Source organism: Carassius carassius, chromosome 11 (genome assembly GCF_963082965.1).
Source record: "Carassius carassius chromosome 11, fCarCar2.1, whole genome shotgun sequence".
NCBI classification, from domain to species: Eukaryota; Metazoa; Chordata; class Actinopteri; order Cypriniformes; family Cyprinidae; genus Carassius; species Carassius carassius.
Window position 1 is genome coordinate 28,150,155 of NC_081765.1, and position 26,807 is coordinate 28,176,961.

Consider the following 26,807-nt stretch of genomic DNA (forward strand, 5'->3'; position numbering starts at 1 on the left):
CAGCCTAAAAAACAGACACAGTTTTTGTTTTATCCAGCTGTATTTACGGTATTTATAACATATAAGTGAAAGATATAACACCAGCATGCCAGAAAAAAAAAAAAACATGATCAGTGATTTGGAAAAAATACCACACTTTCGTATCAGTATTTTGTTAAACCACCTTTTGCTTTAATTACAGCCTTAAGTCTGTTGGGATATGTCTCTGTCTTTACTGACTTTGCACATCTAGACTTTGCAATATTCACACTCTTCTTTGCAGAACTAAGTTCAGTTAAATTTGATGGCGAGTGACCATTTGTGAATCTTCATTTCAGGTTGCAAAGCAACAAAATGTGATTATTTTAAAAAAAGAGGTGATTCTTTTCTATACGCGCTGTACATATCAATGTGTGGATTTGTAGGTGCATATGTGTTTTAAAAACTGTTATTAGATTTTACTTCTAAAGCTACATTCTCTTTTTTTTCAGGGAAAATCTGCTTCTTCTTAGCTGGCTAACATTAATGAGTGTGGGGCTGTTTACACCTGGCCACTTCATGCGTTTTCTCAGATCGGATAGCTATCTGATTTATCAAAACGGTTCCATTTACACCTGGTCACATGAATGTGTTTTTGCGAAACGGATTTAAATCCGATCTTCAATTCCCGCGCTATAGGCAGATTTAATGGAGTGCACGTCACCGAAAGCAACAGATATGAGCTGCATTTTATTGATCATCAGCTAAAATTTCAAAATCAAAGACCGCAATAAGAGAGAGCGGCAACAGCACTGGTAAGATCATTTCGTTTCTTTACTATTAATGATGATGATTGTGTGTTAAGCGTTCGCGACTTACTTTCACTTTGATTTGCGATAGTTTGCACGTTGGTTTAATGAATATATGCTCAGCTTCTCATCTGGTGGTGCGTGTTCCAGTAGCGTCGTCATATCTGGCTATAACATTACATATAGCCTATAACACGCCCTTACACGTTTATTTTTTTAGCATTTTGGGGAGGAGTACAATTTACATATGTGGTTTTAACAACCAGATGCATTTACACTTGTCTAGTTTCGTCTGGAATGCGCCCAGACCACCTCCTGAAGTGGTTTGAGCGATCGGATTCAAATCCGTCTCAAATGCGTTTCGGAGGGCATTTACACCTGGTCTTTTCACGATCGGATAGCTATCCGATCTGAGAAAACGCATGAAGTGGCCTGGTGTAAACGGCCCCTGAGTTGCTGAGAATGAAAAGATGTAAAACTTTAATTAGTTGGAGCATTTTATTTTATTGTTGTTGTTGTTGAGTGAATTATGTATACAACTGAATTAGATTAACTGTCACCATAATTTACATTAAAAAATGCAATTTTTCTTGATGCAGTACATTATGAGTTTGCCTTATCTGCCAAGGATATGAACTGCTGACCTCATGATCCATTGTGATTGTAATCTAATAAATATGCAAGAGCGATGCTGTACCAGCTACTGATCAAATTTACTATATCAGAAAAGACACACACACACACACACACACACACAGAGGCAGACAAACATATATATAAATATATAATTCAGAATACACAAGCAATTATTGTGCCATCAAGCTCTTTAGACACTACAGGGTTTCCATTATTTCTGTCTATCTCAGTCTCTTTGTCTTTCATTTCTCAGTCTCATTTTATGTATTGATTTCAGTTTCATGCAGTCTGTCCTCGTCTGTCTTTAAAGTTTTTGCCGGAACATTTTGAAGAATGCATTATGATCAAAAGCGTGCCCGTCTTCAGTGTTGTTTATGGTTGAGCCTTTATCCTGTATCTCTCAATCGTGATCTTAATCTTAAGAAGCTAAAATCTCCAAATCTTTTGGAAATGGTGTATCAGCCCCCCACACACAACTTTTTGTTATTTTTCATCTCAATGTAAATTGAGCGCAAATCTAAAACAGCTTTTTTTTTCTGGGGTGTTAAAGTGTTGCTCTCGAGAGTGTGTTTGTAAACGGTAATTTCATCTATACAAATTAAAGTTGTATGGGAAATAATGTCAGTTCTGCTCTTTCTGACTGCTGTTACTGCTGTTTACTACTTTTTCATTTAGTTGGCAGTTGGCACTTTTATCCAAAGTGTCTTGCAGTACATAGACGACAGCCTTGGGTTAAGTGTCTTTCTCAAGGGCACAGTGGAGATAGTTTATTGATCATCCCTTTTTGGGGTTTGACTCTACAACCTTTCAGTTACCAACTCAGCATTGACTTCCAGTATAAGTGCATGATGTATACACAATTAAAACCTCCAACAGAAGTTTCTCAAGTATGTAATTATTTTCCACTTGGCATAGTTTATAATTAATCTAATTACCACTGTAATTAATTTAAATTTAATCAGACCTTTTAATTTCCTCAAAAAATAAAGCTTTTCTTTCTAAATTGGTATTCAGTTTGTGAGATTACATGGTATTTGAGCAATTCATCGCATTAGAAAATAAGTATTATAAAAGAGCTCCTAGCAGAAAGTACATCAAAGGGCTTTTATATTGCAATATATTCCAGGTTTTTTCCATGGACAATAGGATTACTTTCATGTATGGATATAGTTATGAGTTTGTGTAAAGACTGCTTTACGTAATATGGTCATTTTAATCTCCATCTTCCCTATATATATATATATATATATATATATATATATATATATGAGAGCTTTAATATCACAAGGCTGATATAAGGGGTCATGCTACTGCCATAGAGAAAATGTCAGTTATTGTTTTTCTCCATATATTCTGTGACACTCTGTAAACAAGATAAAGGACCTATGTGTTGAAGAGTTGTTTTATTATTATTATTATTATCGCCAGCTTCCTTTGACAGCACAAACATCTAAACTAAGAAAATGTTTACATGGCTGGTGAGCATGTAAACCAGCAAATAATATAGCTGTACGCGTTTGAGTGATCAGTTTGCACAGGTTAATATATTAGGTCACCAGTCCACTAAATGTGAGAAATGGCTCTAATTTAAGTTTATGATCAACAATAGACCTATTTTCTAGTTTGATAATGTTCTGCTCACATCAAAAGGAATCAGACAGTGATTGATAGATGCATTTAAATTACTTTTCAGTTTGGATTTCTTAATCACCAATAGCTTTTGAAAATATAGCGTGTTTCATATTTATTCAATGTATATATTTCCTTTTTTTGTGCTATTCAGATATACTGTGAAATTTGATTCTTCAGAAGCATTTTGCCGATTTATCCAAGTGGATTATGAATGCCACTTGCAGCAAAGGGGAAACATAACAATAATTTGTATATTAATACATTAGGGCTGCCAATTCGATTAAACACATCCAAAATAAAAGTTTGTGTTTACATAATATATGTGTGTGTACAGTGTGTATTTATATATATACATATACAGTACAGACCAAAAGTTTGGACACACCTTCTCATTCAAAGAGTTTTCTTTATTTTCATGACTATGAAAATTGTAGAGTCACACTGAAGAGACCTGCATATATATACACAGTAGAGACCTGCACTCCCACGAGACCGGATGCAACATAGTGTGGTGTGGGACAAGACTTGAGGGGTGAATGCAGGTTCGGGATGCGGGAGAATAAAAAGTTTTGTGGGACTCCCGCAAAATAGAAATATCTAAACAAAATATATATTAAAAAAAATATATTTATTAATTGCACAAAGAACAACTAATATAAAATACAAATGATTAATAGGCGCAAGCATATGCAGAGTTTCTATTTAGAACGCGTGTTTGCAGCCTTGAGCAGTGTAGCCAAGCACAGACATATATGTTGATTTCTGAAACACAATGGCCAATCAGAGGTGTTAATGTAAGAATCCACACACCACTCAAAACACCTGAGTTCTTGTGCAGTGCTGAAATTTATGTGCTCACGAATCCTTTCATTATAACACAGTGTAGACATTGTGCATATATTCATTGTGTTATAACAGATTTTTGTGAGATTGTGATTAACTTAGATGTTCTTTTTAGTGATTATAAAGGAAGCGCTCGCATTCTTCCATTCCAAGCATATGCTTGCTTTTCTGTTAAAAATAACAGTTGTCTGTGAATGCTGATGCTTTACCAAATATTTTATCAGGAGTGTTTATGCTGTTGTGGCTAGGTGACACGAAAATTATTATTTCATGTAAATTTCATGGATGTACTGAAAAGAATCTATAAGCTATTTTTATGTGGGCTTTTGCGGACTGTACCGGGACAAAACATGTATGATGCGGGCGTTAGTGGGACAAGATAATATATTTTTGCGGGTGCGCGACAAACTTCATACATGTATGTGTATGTATTTATACATACATATAAATATACACAGCACACACACATACTGTATATGTGACCCTGGACCACAAAATCAGTCTTAAAGGAACGTCTTCGAAACACAATTTAAGATATTTTGGATGAAACCTGGAGGCTTGTGACTGTCCCATAGACTGTTACACTGTCAAGGTCCAGAAAAGTATGAAAGACATTGTCAGAATTGTCCATCTGCCATCAGTGGTTCAATTGTAACGTTCTGAAGCTCCAAGAATACTTTTTGTAAGCAAAGAAAACAAAAATAATGACTTTATTCAACAATTCCTTTTGTCATCAGTCCCCTCTGTGTCTCTTCATATCACCTTATGCTGCTTATGCTCTTCTGTATCAGTCGTGCCACAAGGATGCACTGTTTCTATGTGTATATATCTTTGCTTTGAAAGAAAACAGTGCATCCTTGTGGCGTGGCTGATACAAAAGAGCATACGCAGCATACGTTGATATGGAGAGACATGGGGCACATTTAGCCAAGTTTCCACCCCTGGAACTTTAACCAGGAACTAGGGACTTTGGGCTTTTATTCGGTATGTTTCTACCGCAGGATCCAGGATCTAAATAAAGTTCCTGGTAAAAATTGCCTCAGTGCTCATTTTACCGAAGAGAGCAGTTTCAACTCGGCTAGCCCTTCTGACATTTGCCACTGGCTAAATGGTGGTTAAACATAAAATATAATATAATTCAACACATTTCCCTAAACTAAGTACATTTCTGCAGCTATTAATATGTTTAAACGAAAACTAAAGGAGTCAGTAGTATTTGATATACTATTTCATCTTAAAGTGAGGAAAATTGCAGTAACCAGGTGAGCTAACGTCTCGGTTACGTATGGTAACCCTCGTTCCCTGAAGGAGGGAACGGAGACGCCACGTCGGTGACCGACGAATATGGGATATCGCTTCGATAGACCAATCTACTTCGAGTGTAAACTAAACGAGCCAATGCACATTGGCATGCAATTATTTCATCCAGCTGCCGCTGATCACTGCGTGAGTATAAGAGGGCAGCAGGTGCAATGCATACCAGTTTTTCGCTGAGGAGCCGAGCCGGGGACCCGGCAGCTCAGCGGCAGTACAGCAACCATGGCGACGGGACGTGGCGTCTCCGTTCCCTCCTTCAGGGAACGAGGGTTACCATACGTAACCGAGACGTTCCCTTTCAGTCGGTCACTCTGGCCACGAGCCAGCGCCCAGGAGGATGCAACACTTCTAGTTGAGTGAGCTCGCAACCTGAATGGGCAGGGCACATTCTGAGCCTGATAAGCCAGGGTTATGGCATCCACAATCCAGTGGGCCATCCTCTGCTTAGAGACGGCACTCCCCTTCTGCCGGCCTCCGTAACAGACAAAGAGCTGGTCTGAGGTCCTGAAGCTTTGTGTCCGGTCTAAGTAGCACCTTAATGCTCGGACGGGACAAAGCAAAGCCAGGGCTGGGTCTGCCTCCTCCAGGGGCAGTGCTTGCAGGTTCACCAGTTGGTCTTTGAAGGGTGTAGTGGGAACCTTGGGCACGTAGCCAGGCCGGGGCCTCAGGATTACCTGGGAGTCAGCCGGCCCAAACTGTAGGCACGAATCGTCGACCGAAAATGCATTCAGGTCCCCTACCCTCTTGATGGAGGCCAGTGCAAGCAGGAGTAGAGTTTTCAATGAAAGAAACTTTAGCTCAACTGAATGCAAAGGCTCGAAGGGGGCCCTGCTGCAGTGAGGCCCACTGGATACCACTGGTACGCTCGCTGTAGAGGGCCCAGTGCGTTCCGTGGGTTGCTCCACTGGATCGGAGGTGCAAGAGGAGTGGTGGGCCCCAGAAGGTTGGTTCCCTGCGGGGTTTGCCACCACTGTGACCCTCAAACCAATCCGCGCTACTGCCGGAAGTGGTTCTCGTCTGTCGGGCGCCAGAACGAGCCCCAGATCGCGGCCGCGGCAGCAGGACTCCGCCCCCCTGAAGGTAGCAAAGCCTGGTTAGCAGCTCCGAGATGGTCATATTCCCGCAGTGAGAACATGACTCATCCACGAAAGCCACCTCAGCGTGCTCGACGCCCAGACACGTGAGGCAGCGATCGTGACCATCATTGGTTGCCAGGTAACGGCCGCACCCAGAAACGCACGGGTGAAACAGCATCCTTACAAGGACGATCCGTCGTCTTTACAAAGACGCACCCGTGAAGCTCTTTTAGAGAAATTTGCTCTTTAGGAAATGCTCTTTTAGTGCTGAGGCGCACAGGGGAATTGGCCGTTTGCAACACGACAGGGGTAATGCAGCCTGAAGTGTGCAATCCACTCGACACAGGAACGACCGCCGCTGAAGCGCCGTCTCGCCAACACATGAAGCTTCCGAGAGCGTGCTGAACTCGTAGTTCACAGCAGACACAGTTGAGCAGAGCGATACTAATGCTCGGCTCCGAAGCGAAAAGCTGGTACGCATTGCACCTGCTGCCCTCTTATACTCACGCAGTGATCAGCGGCAGCTGGATGCAATAATTGCATGCCAATGTGCATTGGCTCGTTTAGTTTACACTCGAAGTAGATTGGTCTATCGAAGCGATATCCCATATTCGTCGGTCACCGACGTGGCGTCGAGAGTGACCGACTGAAAGGGAACTGATGTTATCAAGTACGCTGCTGTTTGCAGAATTACCAGACTTGGGTCATCCGGTCCGGAGTTCAAACTCGCCAGGCGAAAATTCCGAAATTTGCGTACTTTGTATTGAGAAACTCGCTCAGACCTACGTCACCAGAATATTTGCCTAATCTTCACGGTACTTTAGACCGCAATGGAACGCAGAAAGCAACATGTCTGGGGGGAAAATAGTTCCTGGTACAATTGTTCCAGGGACTTTCGGTGGCTACAGCATTTGTAGCAATAGCCAAAAATACATTGTATGGGTCAAAACTATTGTTTTATTTTTATGCCAAAAATCATTAGGATATTAAGTAAAGATCATGTTCCATGAAGATATTTAGTGAATTTCCTAATGTAAATATATTAAAACTTATTTTTTGTTTAGTAATATGCATTGCATAATAGTTGTATCTCTGCCAAATATTGTTGTATCTTAACAAAGCATACATCAGTGGAAAGCTTATTTATTCATATTGACCCTTCTGATTGTTTTTGTGGGCCAGGGTCACATATTATGTAAACACAAACTTTTATTTTGGATGCAATTAATCGATTTGAGAGCCCTATAATAATAATAAAATAATTCAAGGTATTTTTTTTAAAGTTTTTTAATACCCATTTGCATTCAAATGGATAATTCAGTCCAGTTCACCTGGTAAAGCAATTGTGTGAAACTACATTTTTATTTATTTATTTTTGCCACGTCTTGTCTTACTTAGGCCAAATCCCAATTCTATTTTCTATCTCTATCTCTCTCTCTCTCTCTCTCTCGAATAGGCAATATTTGAGAAAATGGTTTAGCGATTTCTAATTATTGGGGGGATTAGTCTACGGCAGTTATCGCCCTGATCAGACATATGCTGTGGCACTATCATGCAGTCTGTAATGATATGACGTTAGCAAATATCAGCGATTTTTTGCAAACATTTCTTTGAGTAACATGACCGTTAATATGAACTCACAATTGAATGTAACATAAAACAAATGATTACTTTTCGTTAAAATCTTTATTAATGCCAAAAAAGCTTACATTTATGTGTCTTTTTGTTCGCTATAGGCAGCCATGTTGCCAAGATAATTCATACCCCTTCGTTTGAAGTGTGTCCCGAAAAATCTTCATTTGAAGGGCTAACTGGCCCTTCCCCTTACCCCTACCCCTCCAACCAAAAGAGAATCGAGACAACCCGAGAAAGGGGAAGGGCTAAGGGGTAGAATTGGGATTGGGCCTTAGTGTACCTCTTAAATCAGGACCGCCATTAGTGCCCAATCAGATTTTTTTTTTTTATTATTTTTAATGTAATCAATTCTAAGAAAGAATCATCAGCATTTACCAAAGAATGGTGGTAGATCATTCTTTATGGCTGGAAAATACAATCTGTTTTTGGTGTTAATTATGCTATACAATTTATTTATACTGAAAGAATTCCGTTTTTCATGCAAGTTTTTAATAAATTCACCTAGTTGAATTACTGAAATTTAACCGAAAATTTATTTTCATTCAGAGGATTCCCTGTCTTTAGTTCAAGGTTGAAGCCTAATAAATTCCATTCTTCTTCCTTGGAATTACTGCTCAACTTAACTTGACTCAGTTGACACATGAAATCAATAATTCTAACTGGGTCAGGCAGTAATGTAGCCCCTACCTCTGTTTCTATCCTCCCTCTTTCTCAGCACTCTAGACTTATTAGCTTTTGCTTTAAAATAAAAATAATGAAGTAGGGCCATTTTTGGGGGATTATTAAGGTTCAGACTGATTTGTTTCTTTCTCAGGCTAAATCTTTGAAACTGTTTACAGTCAGAAACGTCTGTTTTGTGCTCCCTAAGGTTGCTCAATGGGGGATGTTTGTTTGGCTCTGCTGACCTCCGTACCATTTGTAACTAGTATAATAGATGGGAAGATTGTCTATTTCTTGGACATTTGTATCCAACAGTTGCCAAAATTCATTATGTGGCTGATTTTGAGGCTCCTATCTGCCAATGGAGATTGCCCTTGAATCAGTGGTGAACATTGGCATTGAATCTGTGGTGAAAATGTGGTTTGGAGCAATTTTAGGGTTAAAGGTCCATCATTCACTGAATCTGTTAGTTTCCTTTCAGTGTTTGCAAGAAGTCTTGTCCATTGACAAGGGCTGAAGGCCCATTTCCTACTCTCCTAAATGTCACTCACATTTCCCTCCCCTCCATAAGCATATACATTTTGATGTGTTGACAAATTCAAGTAGCATTAAAAAGGCTCTTGAACATTCTGTTTGCACAGCTTTCAAACTACTTCATGGGACGCAAATGAAGACAAAATGCTTGTCATGTCTTGTGGGTCTTTTTGCTGATGGCAGCAGAAAGATCACTCTCTCTGGAACAGTCCTCAGGACAGCACCTGGATCATAATGAGGGCCTGTGCCTGATTCATATGTGCCTTTCGGGTTTTTGCAACTTCTGTTTTTGCAACTCCTTGACTTTCCTTGACATATTTTATATTTAGGACTGTTGTTGACCTTAACACCTAATCTTCACTAATAAAAATGCTGATTCTCTACTGGTATCTTTTTGAAGTAGAATAACTTAAGGTTAAGTCTCAGCTAACTTCTATTGTATTTGATGCTGATACTGCTGAGGTCCATCTGCTTTCCGGTCTCCAAAATGTTCTGTCCCCTGCCTGGAAATTTTTCTACATTTGAGGTGAATGTGTATGGTTTCACCAGATGTGGGGGGAACGTTGGGTTTCTGTGGGCAGGAAGTCAAATTGGCCTTTTCACATTCCTCTGGTTTCTCACAGCATGTACACAGTGTTTTTTAACTTAATATTTGGGCTGAATGCTAAATTTAAGACTTGGTTTACTGTAATTGGCTTTACGTCTAGGGAGAATTTTTATACCTAAATGTACAAAGAAAAAAGTGAAAGTCTTGGAAAATGTTCAAAGGATTTAAGTGTGTGGAAAACAAAAAAAAATGTTCCAGCTTCTTTCATTCAAATGCAGTCTACATATGAATGTTGACTAACTTCAAGTGTTTAAACAGAATCATCATCAGCAAATCCCATTTCCTGTTTGCATACAGTGAGTTTTGGAGTAGCCTAATGTGGTATTTGTTGCTGACTAAGGCTACAGAGAGTTGAATCACTTGCGGGAAAAACATTTATATGGAATTTTTTTTCTTAGAAGAGGTGCCTGCCTTGCTCTCAAGACCATAAAATCATATCTCATGCTTAATTAGCTGATGAAATCTTTTGTGTTCTTTTGGTAATGTACTTTTTGACTGTAGCTTGTGGAAGTCACACAGCATCTTTACCTCCCATGGTTTGTAATCATGCTGTTTTATATCAAACAAATTATTTGTTGACATACAGATGATTATAATCTTGCTTAGATGAGACCCGATTTCTCTGCTTTGTGTTATATAAGGTTTAATGCACATAGGGATAAATCTATTTAGCTTCACATTGCTTCTAAATATTTAAGTGAAGGATTGATAATTTTGAAATTGGGATATCACTTCGATAGACCAATCTACTTCGATTCTAAACTAAATGAGCCAATGCACATTTGCATGCAATTATTGCATCCAGCTGCCACTGATCACAGCTTGAGTATAATAAGGCAGCAGGTGCAATGCATACCAGCTTTTCGCTTCGGAGCCAAGCATTAGTATCGTTCTGCTCAACTGTGTCTGCTGTGAACTATGAGTTCAGCATGCTCTCGGAAGCTTTGTGTGTTGGCGAGATGGCGCTTCAGTGGTGGCCGTTCATGTGTCAAGTGGGTTGCGCACCTCAGGCTGCACTACCCCCTGTGTTCCACAGCACTAAAATATAATTTCCTAAAGAGAAAGTTTCTCTAAATGAGCTTCACGGGTGCGTCTTTGTAAAGACGTCGGATCGTCCTTATAAGGATGCCGTTTCACCCGTGCGTTTCTGGGTGCGGTCATAACCTGGCAACGGGTGATGGTCCCGATCATTGCCTCATGTGTCTGGGCATCGAGCACGCTGTGGTGGCCTTTGTGAATGAGTCGTGTTCCTACTGCGGGAAGATGACCATCTCGGAGCTGTGAACCAGGCTCTACTACCTTCAGGGGGCGAAGTCCCGTTGCCGCTGCCGTGATCTGGGGCTCGTTCTGGCGGCCGACATACGAGAACCACTTCCGGCAGTAGCGTGTGTGGTTTGAGGATTACAGTGGTGGCAAACCTCACAGGGAACCAATCCTCTCGGTACCATAACTCCTCTTGCACCTGGTCGGGGGGATCAACCCACTGAATGCGCTGGGCCCTCTTCAAAGAGCATACCAGCAGTATTCAGTGGGCCTCCATCCGACCAGATGTCGATCTCAGCATTGGAGGGAGAGCAGTCGGATAAAGATTTGGCCACGCTGCCGCTCTCCGGGATGGTGGCAAAGCCTGATTCGGATCCAGAGATGGCAGCTATGCTTTCTCGTGCTGGTTCTCAGCGCCCCGCCTCAGTGCCTTTCTTCCCGGAAGTGCATGATGAGCTCAGACCAGACACAAAGTAGAACAGACACAAAACTTCAGGACCTCAGACCAGCTCTTTGTCTGTTATGTGGTCTTGTCCGTGGCAGCTACGACAGTGCAGTGGTGCCATTTACAACTTTGGTTGTAGAATTGTTTATGTTTTTTGGTTTGTTTTAGTGACATCTGAAGTCGAATCATATTCTGCATATTTGTCAAATAGGCAATATGTGTAATTTCTTCTCTTCTTCGATATGACAAAATTTTTGACCTACATCTGCCAACCCCACTATCAGTAACAGCTCTTGTACATCTAGTATGACTTCCAATTTTAACATATTTGATATTGCATTCACTAGTGTCAGTTTCATCAAACAAAAGTAACATCAATTTCAGTAATGGTTTATAATAAATCACTGATGTACAAACCCGATTCCAAAAAAGTTGGGACACTGTACAAATTGTGAGTAAAAAAGGAATGGAATAATTTACAAATCTCATAAACTTATATTTTATTCGCAATAGAATATAGATAACATCAAATGTTGAAAGTGAGACATTTAGAAATGTATTGCCAAATATTGGCTCATTTTGGATTTCATGAGAGCTACACATTCCCAAAAAGTTGGGACAGGTAGCAATAAGAGGCCGGAAAAGTTAAATGTACATATAAGGAACAGCTGGAGGACCAATTTGCAACTTATTAGGTCAATTGGCAACATGACTGGGTAAAAAAGAGCCTCTTAGAGTGGCAGTGTCTCTCAGAAGTCAAGATGGGCAGAGGATCACCAGTTCCCCCAATGCTGCGACGAAAAATAGTGGAGCAATATCAGAAAGGAATTTTTAAAAATTGCAAAGAGTTTGAAGTTATAATCATCTTAAGTGCATAATATCACCCAAAGATTCAGAGAATCTGGAACAATCTCTCTGCATAAGGGTCAAGGCCGGAAAACCATACTAGATGCCCATGATCTTAGGGCCCTTAGACAGCACTGCATCACATACAGGAATGCTACTGTAATGGAAATCACAACATGGGCTAAGGAATACTTCCAGAAAACATTGTCAGTGAACACAAACCACCGTGTCAGGCAAATCAAAATTTGAAGTCCTTTTTGGAAAACTGGTACGCCATGTCATCCAGACTAAAGAGGACAAGGACAACCCAAGTTGTTATCAGCGCTCAGTTCAGAAGCCTGCATCTCTGATGGTATGGGGTTGCATGAGTGCATGTGGCATGGGCAGCTTACACATCTGGAAAGGCACCATCAATGCTGAAAGGTATATCCAAGTTCTAGAACAACATATGCTCCCAATCAGACGTCGTCTCTTTCAGGGAAGGCCTTGCATTTTCCAACATGACAATGCCAGTCTACATACTGCATCAATTACAACATCATGCCTGCATAGAAGAAGGATCTGGGTACTGAAATGGCCAGCCTACAGTCCAGATCTTTCACCCATAGAAAATATCTGGTGCATCATAAAGAGGAAGATGCGACAAAGAAGACCTAAGACAGTTGAGCAACTAGAAGCCTGTATTAGACAAGAATGGGACAACATTCCTATTCCTAAACTTGAGCAACTTGTCTCCTCAGTCCCCAGATGTTTGCAGACTGTTATAAAAAGAAGAGGGGATGCCACACACTTGTAAACATGGCCTTGTCCCAACTTTTTTGACATGTGTTGATGCCATGAAATTTAATAAATTTATTTTTCCCTTAAAATTATACATTTTCTCAGTTTAAACATTTGATATTTCATCTATGTTGTATTCTTAATAAAATAATTGAAAATTTAAATATATATTTAAAATTTAAATATATATATATATAAACTTTTATGAAATTTAAAGTATATAATATTTTGTATGATAGTTTTTATGTTTTTTATCACATTTATGTGATTTAAAATAAAGTAAAAAAAGTATTTTGTTAAATATATATTATATTTCTATTTTAATATATTTAAAAAATGTATTCATTCCCATGGTTGCCCAGCTGAATTTTCAGCAGCCAGTTTTCAGTGTCACACGATTCTTCAGAAATGATTGATTTGGTGCTCAAGAAATATTTCTTCCTATTGCCAATGTTGTTTTTTGTAACCTTTTAAGTGTCTTTACTGTCACTTCGGGCAAATTAATGTATCAATGATTCTGTTTAAAACTTTTGAACAGTGACACACACACACACACATACACATACACACACACATATTTTCTCAGATCTAATCTGCAACAATCCGAATCACACATTTCCTGCTCAAGATCCACTGGTAGTTGTAAACACATGTTCTGTCTTGAAGGGCAGCTGAGGCTTTTGCTTAAAATACCATCGTGTGGTTACTCCGGAAAGCCATGCTTTGTTGGTTTAGGTGAATGACCCTATGGGTTTGGGAAAAAATAGTCCAAATGACCCTTACAGTAATACTTCTGTGTAAACATATGTACTCTAGCTCATCTAGCACAGAGCATATATCTGAATCATTGTGCATTGTGTTAGTGTAATTCTGAAGCAAAATACAAAATGTTTTCAAGTTCAAAATACAAGTAATAATTGGAACTGCAGTTTAACAAATGGTTTACCATTTAATTGTAAGTACTGTAGTCTAAACTCCATTAGATGTATTTTTTTTGAGATTTCACAAGGAGAAATTTCACAAGGAGATAGAGGAATTAGGTTCTGCAATAGAAAACAAATAACCTTCACTATTTTTCAACATGTGCAAGGACAAAACACCCCAAAAATAAGGTAAAGAAATATTTATAACTGGTAAATTATAATTTGCCATTATTAGATATGACAAAATGCTAACTTTGGACTTTGTGAGAATGGGACTCCTCACCTATGGTTTGGTATACAGATATTTTCTAATTATGAAGCACTCAAATGTTTTTGCAGCAAAATGGCTCTGAATTTCTTAAATTATTTATTCATTGTTCCTTTGTCATTTTAAGTGTTCTTTTTATGTGAAGCAGCATGAGTCATTATAGAAACATATCAAGAGACATCAGTTGACCCTGGCCTTTCAAGCTTTCCTGAATAAATTCTGGTCAACTAACTTAAACCCTAAATTATTAAAGAGTGTAGACCATCTTTTCTTTGCTCTATTCACCTATTGTATGAAAACAAGCTCTGGCCTATCTCCTAAAGTCCACAATCATCTCCACAGTTTTGAGCGTGTTCAGCTCCAGGTTTTTGTGACTGCACCAGACAGCAAGCTGCTCAGACTCTTGTCTGTGATCAGACTCGTAACCATCCTGAATGAGACAGATGACTGTGCTGTCATTTGGAAACTTCAAGAATTATCTCTTCACATCCCTGATGAGCTCCATTGCTGATGGTGCGGGTGAATTTTCCCAGCCTCACTAGTTGCTGCCTGTCTGTCAGGAAGCTGGTGATCCACTGACAGATGGAGGTGGGTACAGAGAGCTAGGTCAATTTATACAGGAGGGTATCCAGGATGATGGTGTTGAAAGCAGAACTGAAGTCCACAAACAGGATCCTTGCATAAATCCCTGGTTTGTCCAGATGTTGGAGGGTGTGGTGCAGTCCCATATTGACTGCATCATCCACAGACCTGTTTGCTCGGTAAGCAAACTTCAGGTGCCAGCAAGGGTCCAGTAATGTCCTTCAAGTAGGCCAACACCAGCTTCTCAAATGACTTCATGACCACAAACGTTAAAGTAACAGAGCTGTAGTCAAGTGATTTTTGGATTCTTGGGTAAAGGGATAATGGTGGAGCATTTGAAGCAGGAAGGGACTTCACACAGCTCCAGTGATCCGTTGAAGATCAGTGTGAAGAAGGATGACGGCAGGACAGCACAGGCTTTAAGGCATGCTTTAGAGACATTATTTGGGCCTTTGGCTTTATTTATCTTCTGTTTCCTGAAGACTTTGCATACATCATCTTCACAGATCTTAAGTGCATGCTGAGAAGCAGTTGTGGGGAGGGAGGTGGAGGCTTTGTTGCGAGATGATCAGAGCAGGCGTGGGGTGTGAGACCAGGCTTTTCAAACCTGCAGTAAAACTCATTCAATATATTGGCTAAATGATGACAGCTGATCTATTGAAAAATGCACTGTTGCTCAACCTTGGAGTTGTTCTATCAATTGATGGTATGGTATGTCTTGAGTTCTCCTGTAATTATAGCTTATCAAGGCCGGTTTATCACAATTTATGAAGAAAACCACTTTAACCTCACAAGTGGCTGATTTGAAATGCTTTAGGCAGCAAATAGTGCTCAAATTATTTTGCTGTTAAAAATAAGCAGGTAAGTGGGAACCTAGTGAGCCACTACAACCAAAAACAAATTGAGAGCTTGTCAGTGATGCTCCCTACGTAGGCAGTTCACTAAGAATTTTGGAACAGAGCTGTTTTTTCAATGCCTTTATTTGTACAATGATCAGATACAGATAGAAGTATGTTCTTGGCAAAGGAAGACTGGGGTGAAGCAAAAATAAAAATGTAAAGACTTTTACTTCGGCTAGCTTCTGACCTTAACAAGCGCTCCTCTTTCTCCCAGCAAGATCTCCTCACCCACTCGGTTTCCTTTCATCTTCTGCAAGCCACTGAGTCAATGTATCTACATACATAATCTCTCTCTATAGGCGCGGTTCCATTACAGAATCGCGCAAAACTTGGGTGATATTATATAAATGTCGATAAAAAAGTATTGCGAAATGACAGTGTTTCCATTAACCAATTTTATGAGACTAAAACGTAACCTTTTGCCTCTCGTGATAGGTCATGGCAACCGATTTTGACAGATTTTGGCTATATTTATACAAAAGAGGCGTATGCATGTATCTTTACAGAAGCAACTATTGGACTAACAGACAGTTCAGTCTGGGATGTGCAAACCCACACTTCTGTGAAATGTTTTTTAATGGTTGAGTAAGAGTTTGGAATTGTTTCACTGAAATAAACAGTTAACCATTTTGTATCACATTTATGTGAAAACCACAGAATAAGTACTTTTACCTCACAAAATGGAAAATGTCAAAGACTTAAACGCATTACTTTCTCCTCCCTAAATCTGTCCTCTCAAGGAGGAGGTGGGGAAGGAGGATGGAAAGACAACAAATTTTAGCATAATAAAGGAAAAGAAACCTTACAAATATTCTCAGACCTGCTGATGCCAAGACTAACACCACCCCACCCCTCTCTATTTCTTACTGGAGATGTGAAGAGAGAATGGCTGTACTTTTCACCATCTATATGGTCTGAACGTTTCCAAGTCTGCTGTCTGTCTAGTGTCTTGGTCATCTGTAACAGTTGTGACATGTTGAATAAGGCATAGGTCAGATTTCAGTGAGTGTAATACTGTTAGCCGCCAAAGTCTACTGTCTTGCACTCAAGTTGCTCTGTGGCTGATGTATGTACCAGAATTTTTGTGGTTAATGTTTTTTTTTTCTGTGGTGGAAACTTTTGTTTTCATATGTTCAACAAGTTTTCAGTGAGTAAATGTCCTTATGAGAATTACTAACACAGATGCCCTGCTAACACTGATACTTTTTTGTGAAAAAAAAAAATAATAATTATTATAACTATTTAAAACATGCATTTTGCAGCCTTGGTCAGTGTTAGCAATGCAAAATAGACTAAACCCTCTTTTATTATGGTTATTACTTTTTTTGAGTTGCAAATTAGTGCCAGTTGTGTATTCTAATGTTGAAAAGGAAAAAATAAAGTAATAAATCTAAATGAAAATAAAGTGCTAGTAGGCCTATTTTGCTCTGAACAGTGGACAACAGTTTTAGCGATCATTATACAGAGATATTTGACTGTTAAAACTGTGATTGGGCAATCGAACCATGTTTTCCAGAGATATAAATCTAAAATATTTTCCATTGCACAGCACTACTTATTTCTGTCATTCTCTCTTCCTGTCTCCTTTCTCTTGTTCTTTCTTTCAATAAGTTCTTACACACTCATGAGACACCTAGTTTTGTTTGCAAACCCTCCGCCCCTCTTACTTCACATAACCCCATCTGGCCCACAGCTGAAAACTATTAAGCACTGCTGGAACTTCCTCCTTAGTGTCCCAGCTTGTGTTAAAGCGAATAAGTTGCCTGGCTCTACATTTCACCCATCTTTTCGCTTTCGTCTAAAGGCGCTCTCCACTGGTTTTCTCATTCGGTTCATCTTTTGCAGAAGACACTGGCTGGTGCTTTGGAAATCTCCTCTTATTATTGGTAAGAATGTTGGCCTTTTTATGTGGAGAGGTCTGACAGAAAGGAAAGGAGTGTTTGGAGTATGGCTCTATGCTCAGCGGAGAATAACAACTGATCCATGTAAGGAATCCAGAGGGTTGAATTAATAAACATTCTTTTAGAATCGTTGCTATTTGAGCTCAGTGAATAGGGTTCTGTTGGAAACAAATGATAGTTTTATTTAATTCTGTCTTTCTCAGTGCAGTTGTGCTGTTGAAGCATAGTTTTGTTGTAAATGCTGGCAGTGTTGACTCAGATATTGGTCATAACAGTGGAATGTTCCTCTGCTTTGAACGGCCTTAACCTTTTTTTGGACTGTGGATGTTTATATTTTCCTGTTCATCCCAACCTGCTGCATGCTTTTTGAGTGTTTGGAAATTCTGGGATTTTGAAATGTCATCATCATAATTATTTAATAAAGTTTTTTTTGATAGTTGACTACAATATTTAAAAAATGGCATTTCCCAAGTCATAACAGTATTTTAACATGTTTTTTTTTTTGGTCTTCTCTGATGCCATTTTTAGGATTCCAAGCATGAAGTGCAGAAATAATTTTTGTCATAATTATTATTCTTTTTTTTTTCTCTCCTAAAATGGAATTTGCAGAACAAACTGTAAATTGTAGAAAGGCCTAAATGTCAGCCTGAACTCAGAAGTTGTGATATAGGATATTGGTGCTACTAAAAAGCAAATAAAACCATCATTTCATTTCATGTGATGTCATGGAAACAGGTGTTTTATATTAATGGATTTGTCTCATTTTAGATATCTCTTATACCCACATTTGTTTCTGCATATAACATTTTTCCAACATATTACATTTTTGGAAAATATGATTTGCAAATCAAGTTGTTCTCCTGGTCTGTGTTTGATAGACTTCAGAACATTGTAGTCCAGAAGGCCTTAGACGGCAGTTATTGTTTTAGAATATTAATGGGTTTGTGGGATTTTTAGCTGAAAGACAAATTGCACTTGGCTCCCAATAACTGCTATTTGCAACTATATTTGTACTTTAAATACAGCAAAAAGGACCCATGCAATCTCAGTTCTCAAATCTGAAGGATGTAGCTTCTCCACCCAGCAGTTATAAATTGCATTGGGTTCGCTCAGGCATCCCTAAGCTGGAGTTCTCTTTGAAGGTGCTAAATATTATCAGCAGAACTTTGCAGCTCAGCATAAAGGAAGGTCTCAGGGTCTCCCCTGTGGGACAGAGTGACCAGCCAGGAAGTGATAAATGGAGAACAAACACTGCTGCTGTCAGTCATTCAGGCGCACAGCACAACCAGGTGTTTGCCCAGGTGTGACTGGGCAACTGATAATATTACAAAGCAGAATAAAAGGGAAAGAATGGGCACTGTACCCAGATTTTTTTGCACTCTCTGTGGAATCTTGTAATGAAATGGCTTGGGCGGTGTTTTGTGGAGCAAATGTGTTAATAGGTTAGGAAACCTTTGCAATGTTGACTGTAAATATGACTCAGTTTATATATGTCAGCCCTTCAGAATGATTTATGAATTCTTTCGAAGTTGTTCCAGTTCTTTGTCTCTTCAGGCTGCTGGCAGGGAGACACGATAAACTCGTGACTCCACCTGCTCAGTCAGTGATGTCCGCTGTCCTTGTACATTTGAGTCTCCATGGCTCTTTATGACAGCTCAATTGCCTGTGAATAAAAAAATAAATAAAAATACAAGTGCCCGCCTTCCTGTTCAGCCTCTTAGTTTTTAAAGTTGGCAGTCTGTCATGTTTGCATTGCTCATCTGGGACCCAACAAAACCTTAATGTGCTAATAAATAAAATGATAATAAAATAAAATAAATAACTTTTAAAAAGATGTATTTGTCTGATGTATATTCATATTTTCTGAATAAAACTTTAAGGGATTTAGTTTCAGGTCTCTTGCAATAATTCAGATGTGTTATGGCCCATCTGTCATAGAAGAACTTATTCTCTTAAGATAAAAACATATTGCAGATTTATGCCTCATTGGCTCAGTAAGTGCCTTGCATATTGTCATCAGCATGTAAATGGTACAAAGTGGAATGTTTGGGGCTTAAAGAAAACATAAATGCATTGTTTTGTCATGAAACCTTAAATGACATTCTTCTGTGCCAAGATGCCTTCCCAAAATACTATTATTTATTGCTTCATTCCAGTGAAGCACCACACCCTTCACATGAAAACACACTGTAAAAATCATAGGCATCTCTACTTACATTGCATATTTTGCAAGACGTTGTGTGAAAGGACTTGTTTAAAACACTGTTCAGTGTTGCACGAAAGCTGCTCAGTTATTCATAGCAGAAAATAAAAATGGCTTAAGTTATGTACAAAATTAAAACTGCAATGTTCTCATTGTCTCATTGCATCTTACCATGAACATGATTAGATCTATATAACAAATTAAGGACGTCAATGATAAACATACCCAGGAAAGTTGTCCTGTATTATGTTCAAGGTAGTGGGAGTAATGAGTAATGAGTTTGAAGTCACTGTGAGGTTAAAGACACATTTGTCTGAAGATTTTCTATGAAAAGCTTTTGTCTCTCTGGATAAGGAAATCAGTAATGCGCACATGGACCCCTTGAGGAGGTCTTGCAATCTCTTCTTTCAGCATCCATCCATCCAACAATAACATTGTAATATGTCTGCCCATTGGGCTTAACATTAGATTAGTTTGTTTCAAAGCCGGTATAAGTCATTGGCTAAGCTTATCTCCTGATGTTTGACAATGCCTGAGAGGGAGATGCTTAGGAACTAGCATGCAGTGAAAAGAAATTCTACAGGACATCTCTTTTTTTTCCTGTAGTGCCAATGAAATGAGCACAATTTTCTGTCTGTTCACATTGTTTTTCCCTTTGAAACAGGATGTTTTTAGTGGTACATACAGCTCTCCCCTGTCTTTTTTCAATAGCCAGTACGGCTTCAGTTTCACATGTGGCTTTGGGGAAAGAGAGATTTTCATTTTAGAAAATATTTCACTTGAAGATAATCTATATACATGTTAAAAGTTTTTTTGGTGATGTTCAGGAGTACATGGTATAAATGGTCTTAAAGACATGGACTAAAAGCCACGCAAGTCCAATTTGATTTTCATTCAATCATAAACAATTTCAATCATTTTAAGCTTATTATTAAAACAAGATAGATAGATAGATAGATAGATAGATAGATAGATAGATAGATAGATAGATAGATAGATAGATAGATAGATAGATAGATCAATCGATCGATCGATCGATCGATCGATCAAAGATGCCTCAAGAAACCTACCTGCAAAGCTATAGACAGTGCTGTGAAAAGTTTTAGGCACTCGTGTAAAAATGCTGTAATGTAAGGATGCTTCCAAAAATAATGTAATAAATAGATTTTTCACAGTTCTTCTGGATTTAGTCTGTCTCAGTTTTTTGTGATTCTTCATGTCATTTCAGATACACTGGTTTTTGGTGAGATCAGATTTCTGTGTGGAGCACTGGCTGCTGTCAGATTCCTTGTGCATACACAAGTCTCACTGCATGGATTATTTCAATGGAAAAAGGAATTTTTGGAAATTAAACTGATATTTCCTACTGACTGATATTTCCTTTATTACAGCACCTTTCATTTGACTGTCACAGTCTTAACTTTTTGAAATATTTGAACCATGAAGGGCATATTTATTTACCCATACCATTTATAGTTTTTTTTTTCTTTTTGTTCAGTGATATTTGCTTTTTATTTCATTTGAACCCAATAACTTTTAACTCAGTAGCATTTTTGTGCAATAACACACCATAGGAGACTTAACCTTAGCGGCAGAGTCACAGGATTTTGTTTTTGTAACATGTAGTCCTATTTCTCAGACTCCATGGATTAAATTTTCATTTACGTTGTCATTCCAGCAGGTATAGGTGGCACATTCCAGGAAATCGCAGCTGAGACGGAGCGTTTTCAAGCATGAACCGGGCATTTAACAGAAAAAAAGGTATGTGGGTTGTACCAGTTTTTGTTTTGCTTTCCTCTCTCTCCTCTGTACAGTATGTCTGTCCAGCTCAGAACCTATAGGGCCTTCAAAAATTTTTTCAAATGTAATCAATTTAATGGCATTGTTTAATTAATAGCAATTCTTATTTGCATATATATTTGCATATATGTTAGAATTGGCAGTCCTAACCGAAACCCTTATAAAACTCTATTGTTCAGACTCTCCCTTTTTATACTCCTATCTGCCTGCGTATCTCTGTCTATCTTTACCCTCTCTTTGTTCCTCACCTAGTCTCTCCTCCCTTTCTGTCATTTCTCAGTGGCTTGGAGCAGACAACCTGTCTGCCTCCAGAGGTCTGTTTTTTTCCTCTATGTATTTACAACCACCTGTCCCACCCTTCTTTCCAAAATGAATTAATGGATATTTGATGTGATAAACCCTACCGGCCAGTATTAGATCCCAGATGGCAGGGAATGCACTAGTAATATTTCTGTGTTAGGAGCTCCTGCTGGCCTGTCTGCCATGCTTTGAAGATATAGATTATAATCGCAAGTAGTGTCCAGTGCTGAATCCCTCAGGATGGCAAATGATGTAATGATATTTCTAGATATATTCTCAGGCGAATGTATTACATCTGGGTTTTGAAGTATTTTAAGTTTGCAGAATACTATTTTTCAAGTACCAATACACTCTGCCGCCACTGAAAACTGTATTTTTATAAGTACATTTGTGGGTAGCTTATCTAATGTTTTCATGAACCGTTATCTCCAATATTTAAAACAGGGTCGTTGTTGGCTCAACGTGGTCTTTGTATAATGCATCTCTAGTGTACTACATTGCATATTCGTTTAGAATTTGCTAATTTACCCAGGAAAAGTTGTAATCTGATTTCATAAAGAGGTTAGGCATTACCAAGTATATATTTTGGCACTGAAAAGAGCAAAGCTCTTGCAGCCACGAAACATTTCCTTCCACTGCCTTGCACGGATGTTCCTGCTGTCACAGTTGCTTCTTTTCTGGCGCACAGGACAGTGCTGTTGGACCATGGAGAACACCAATAGCCCATCTGTCTGAAGGACATCATTAAATTCTCCACCTAACACAAAAATGTGTCTCCAAGCCACTTATGAACAATAGCAATATTTACCAGAGAGAAACAGTAATCACTTTATGGCCATGCATTCATTAGCAGCAGTATTTGGTGAAGATTCACAGAGAGGTTTCTGTCTAATGTAGTCTGACTAATGCCATTGCAATTAGATGTGTGATTTTTCATTGGTCAGTAAGGTAGTGTAAATATGTTAACTATTAACTATTAACAAACTCTCTTTGTTAACTATATGGTAATGAATTATTTTTCTTTTTCAGAGTTAATGGATGATCATTTGTATCATAAAACACAGGCTAATAAATTGAACTACGATCGGAAGGTTTTTCAAGATGTTATAGGCCTTATTTGTATAGTTTTGGATGGATGGATTGATGGTCAGCTATAGGACAAAAAATCTGTTGTATAAACTGTAAGTTTGTAAAATAATATAATATATGTTGGCTTTGTCAAGCTGTTAAAATAATGTTTTGAATATTTGATTTTTCAGTGTAAACTGCTGATATATAGAAGAATGAAATATAAATTACTGTTACATACTCAACTTGTATAGACTGTTAGTTTCTGAATTAAATGGTTCGGAATCCACAAAGCCAAAGGCAGAAATGGTGTTTGTGTGATGACAAAGAAATAATTGGAACCAGATACTTTCCAGACTTATGCATCCAATTACCAGACACAGAACATGAAATAGCAACAGTGTCTGTTATTTAGAGCGTAATAAAATCAAGTTTGAAACCAAACATGATCAGCTTGAATAGCCTCAACAACACAAAAGATTTCTCAGTCGTGAAACTTTGAGTAATGATTTGGCATAATCTCTGATGTGATTTGTGTATTTGTTTTTCTTTTGTCTTTTTTTTTTTTTTTTTTTACGCTTTTAAGCTCAGAAATGATTCCGTTTGGTGACAATCTAGTATTCCCAGTATCCTGTAAATAACCTTAGCTAAATTATACACAGTTTTACTTCCTAATTACTTACATTACAGTAGTTGTTGTGTCTCTTTTCTTATTTATTATCTTAAATGCTTTAAGAAATTTCTGAATATGTCATCATGGCATTGCTAATACCTTCAGGTTTTTTTAGTGCATAGAGGGAGATGACAGAAATACCCTGCGATTATGCATAAAACAGTCTTTCTTTAATGAAAAACTGTCCATGTGCTTACTAGAATTTGTGGCCCAGACCATGTATAAAAAAATGCATATTCAACACTTCATATATTTAAATTCATTCATTCATTCATTCACTTTTATTTATAGAGCACTTTACAACTACACCTGCAGACCAAAACGCTGTACAAACAAGAAACACTTCATTAAAACACACAACTTAAACAACACACATCCTATTAAACAAAGACTAGCCCAACATCTCAAAGGCTAAAGACAAGAAGTAGTTTTTGACTTTAACTTTAAAAGCATTTAAAGGTGAGACCTCTCTACCCTTATGAAACAAAAATATATTGCAGTACATTGGAAAATATCATGTAATATATTAGGCATATATTCTTATATATGGGATTTAATATTTATTTTTTTCCAATATATTGAAAGCAAAATATTGAAATATACAATAATTTGTATATTTTGCAATGTATTATTTAATATATGTATCATTAATATATTATTCAATGTATTTAAATATATAATATATCAGTATATTATATATAAATATATATAACAAATATATGATATAATATATCATATATAAAATAAAAAGGGAAAATAATATATTACAATATATCACAATATATTTTAAAAAATATATTGGTAAATATATTTTCCTTTCGTAAGGGTAAGTTCCTGAGATGCTTAGACTATTCCAGAGCTTCGGCCCCGCATCAGCAAAGGCCTGTTCCCCTTTTAACTTAGTACTTTAAATAAGTACGAGGGACAGTAAGCAATAACTTATTATTAGATCTTAGAGACCTAGGTACTTGACAAACTGCAATGAGCTCAGACACGTAAGCAGGGCCCATCCCATGCACTGCTTTAAAATCATACAAAAGAGTTTTATATTTTATCCTGTAGTTCCCTGGTAGCCACTTGAGAGAAGCTAAAATAGGAGAGATATGATAACTTTTCTTAGAACGCACTAGCACCCTAGCTGCTGCATTCTGAACTAATTGCGAGCATGAAATAGTGGTTTAAAAATTTAAATGCAATACAAAGGATTAGTGCCCAGGGCATTTCTTTACTATTTGTTGGAGTGGCATATAGAAGGATTACTATTGTGATAGATGATTCCTGTCTTATTTCTGTTATAATGTCTTCTTATTGCCATTCAGGGCTCCATGAATCAAAGCAGTGAGCTGTAAAATTAGATACAGAGACTGCCAAGGCTTTTACGATCCTCTGAAGCCCTTGCAGAGAAAACCAGCTAAGAATATTTCAAGATATTCTGATTCAGCAGAGTTGATTTTCAGTTATTGATCGCTAGATATTAGTTTGGGTAAAATCAACACTATTTGGCTGCTCTTCCCTTTCATTAAATTTAATGCAAAACACTCCCTCAGCCTGCTAATAGTCAGACAAACAGATAGTCAGGATGATCAGATATGCTGAGAAAAGTTTTGATGGTACCACAGGCTCAACCACTTTTGACACAAGCACATTTCATTGCTTTATGCTACGACCTTTTGACAGATTTTTCTCTTTGTCGTCCATTCTCCATTTTTATTGGTTTCTCTTCTGAAAGTATTTTAAGCAATGCATTTCTCCAAACACTTTTTCATCAGCTTTTGCATCATGGTGATCTCTATGAAGCACCTACCATTCCTACACACAGATGTACACAAAAGACATTTTGAGGTTTGCGCTCTTCATTTGACCAATGAATCACACCCACTTAATGTGGAATCTCAGCGGGCAAACAATGTATCCTGACAGTCTGTGGAAGAAGAAAAACTAGCAGATTTTCAATAAGCAATGAGTTCACAAGGATAAGTATAAGATCAGAATATGCAACTGGGATTGAATCTTATTATATAATATTATATTTATATATCATGAACAATGACGTTATATCTATAACTCACCAGTTTAAACCCTAATTGCTCTGAATGCCTCAAAATGTGTTGCTAACATTTAAAATGACTGTTTAGAGTAATCAATTTTTCAGACCGAGGGAAAGAGTGTGAAGATTTACAATGTTGGAAATGTGCATTACCAAACACCTGATAAGTGCTATATACTGTAGGGATTGGGAAGTGATTTTGGACATGCGATGGTGTGGCTAACTCTGTTAATGAACTCAGGGTGTTGATGCTGAGCAAATCGGCATGTGCGCTAAACTCCTGTGGCTTGTTTGTCACAGTAAGGCCTTGCAGTTTCCTCTAAGCTGTCACACAAGCACAGGCACAGTGGTGTCTCCTGTCCATCACATCTGACCCCGTCTGCACTCCTTTGAAGCCAAGCTCAGTAATTCAACTTCTTACAAGCCAGTCTGATCTACACTGCAGCTTTAGCTGAAATCCTTCTTCTACACAGGCATTTGGCTATTCATCTTTGACAATCTTTGAAAATTACTAGATTTGACAGTTATGTAAGTACTGTAAAGGAACAAAATAATTATTTGTAATCATATGGTTTGTTGTTCAAACACATTTACCGTTAAGAGGTCTGAACAGCATTTGATTTAATGAAAAATCAATTATAATAATTGGTTTGTTGTTTATACACATTTGCTCTAGAGTTTTAGCTGCTAAAGGGTTTGAACAGCAGCTGATTTAAAGGACTACTTATTTATATAATGTTTGTCTAAATCATTAAGGATATCATTCAGTTTTTGCGTACTTCATAAAGAACCTTATTACATTAATAGTGTTCTGTCTCTTTCTAGATAAATCATGGATGCACACTCCAGAAGCACTGGCCAAGCATTTTATAGCATACAATGCCAAGGTAAGTACTATGAACTTCTTTTTTCTCTGAATATCTTTCTCATAAGATTCATCATTTTCCTGGTCTTTTGTAGATATACTGTAGGAACAGCATTTATTTGAAACAGAAATATTTTGTAACATTATTGCTGTTCTAACAGTTACTTGTTTCATTTGAATGGCAGTCTCTTTTAAGTTTGTAAAATAATTGACTATATATATATATATATATATATA

General features: G+C 37.9%; 1 protein-coding gene across 9 annotated transcripts in view; it reads left to right on the forward strand.

Moving 5' to 3' along the window:
• LOC132153142 (PTB domain-containing engulfment adapter protein 1-like) overlaps positions 1 to 26,807 on the forward strand; it is a 212,261-nt gene that overhangs the window by 170,486 nt on the left and 14,968 nt on the right. For 7 of the 9 annotated variants that reach the window (XM_059562439.1, XM_059562442.1, XM_059562436.1 and 4 more), the window contains exons 2-3: positions 21,496 to 21,578; positions 26,531 to 26,592. In XM_059562439.1, the coding sequence (XP_059418422.1) occupies positions 21,551 to 21,578; positions 26,531 to 26,592 (90 nt within the window). In that variant the 5' untranslated portion in view covers positions 21,496 to 21,550. Of the gene's footprint in view, positions 1 to 17,427; positions 17,600 to 21,495; positions 21,579 to 26,530; positions 26,593 to 26,807 lie in introns of those variants that run through there. The other 2 variants (XM_059562437.1, XM_059562440.1) reach the window with 2 other exon arrangements.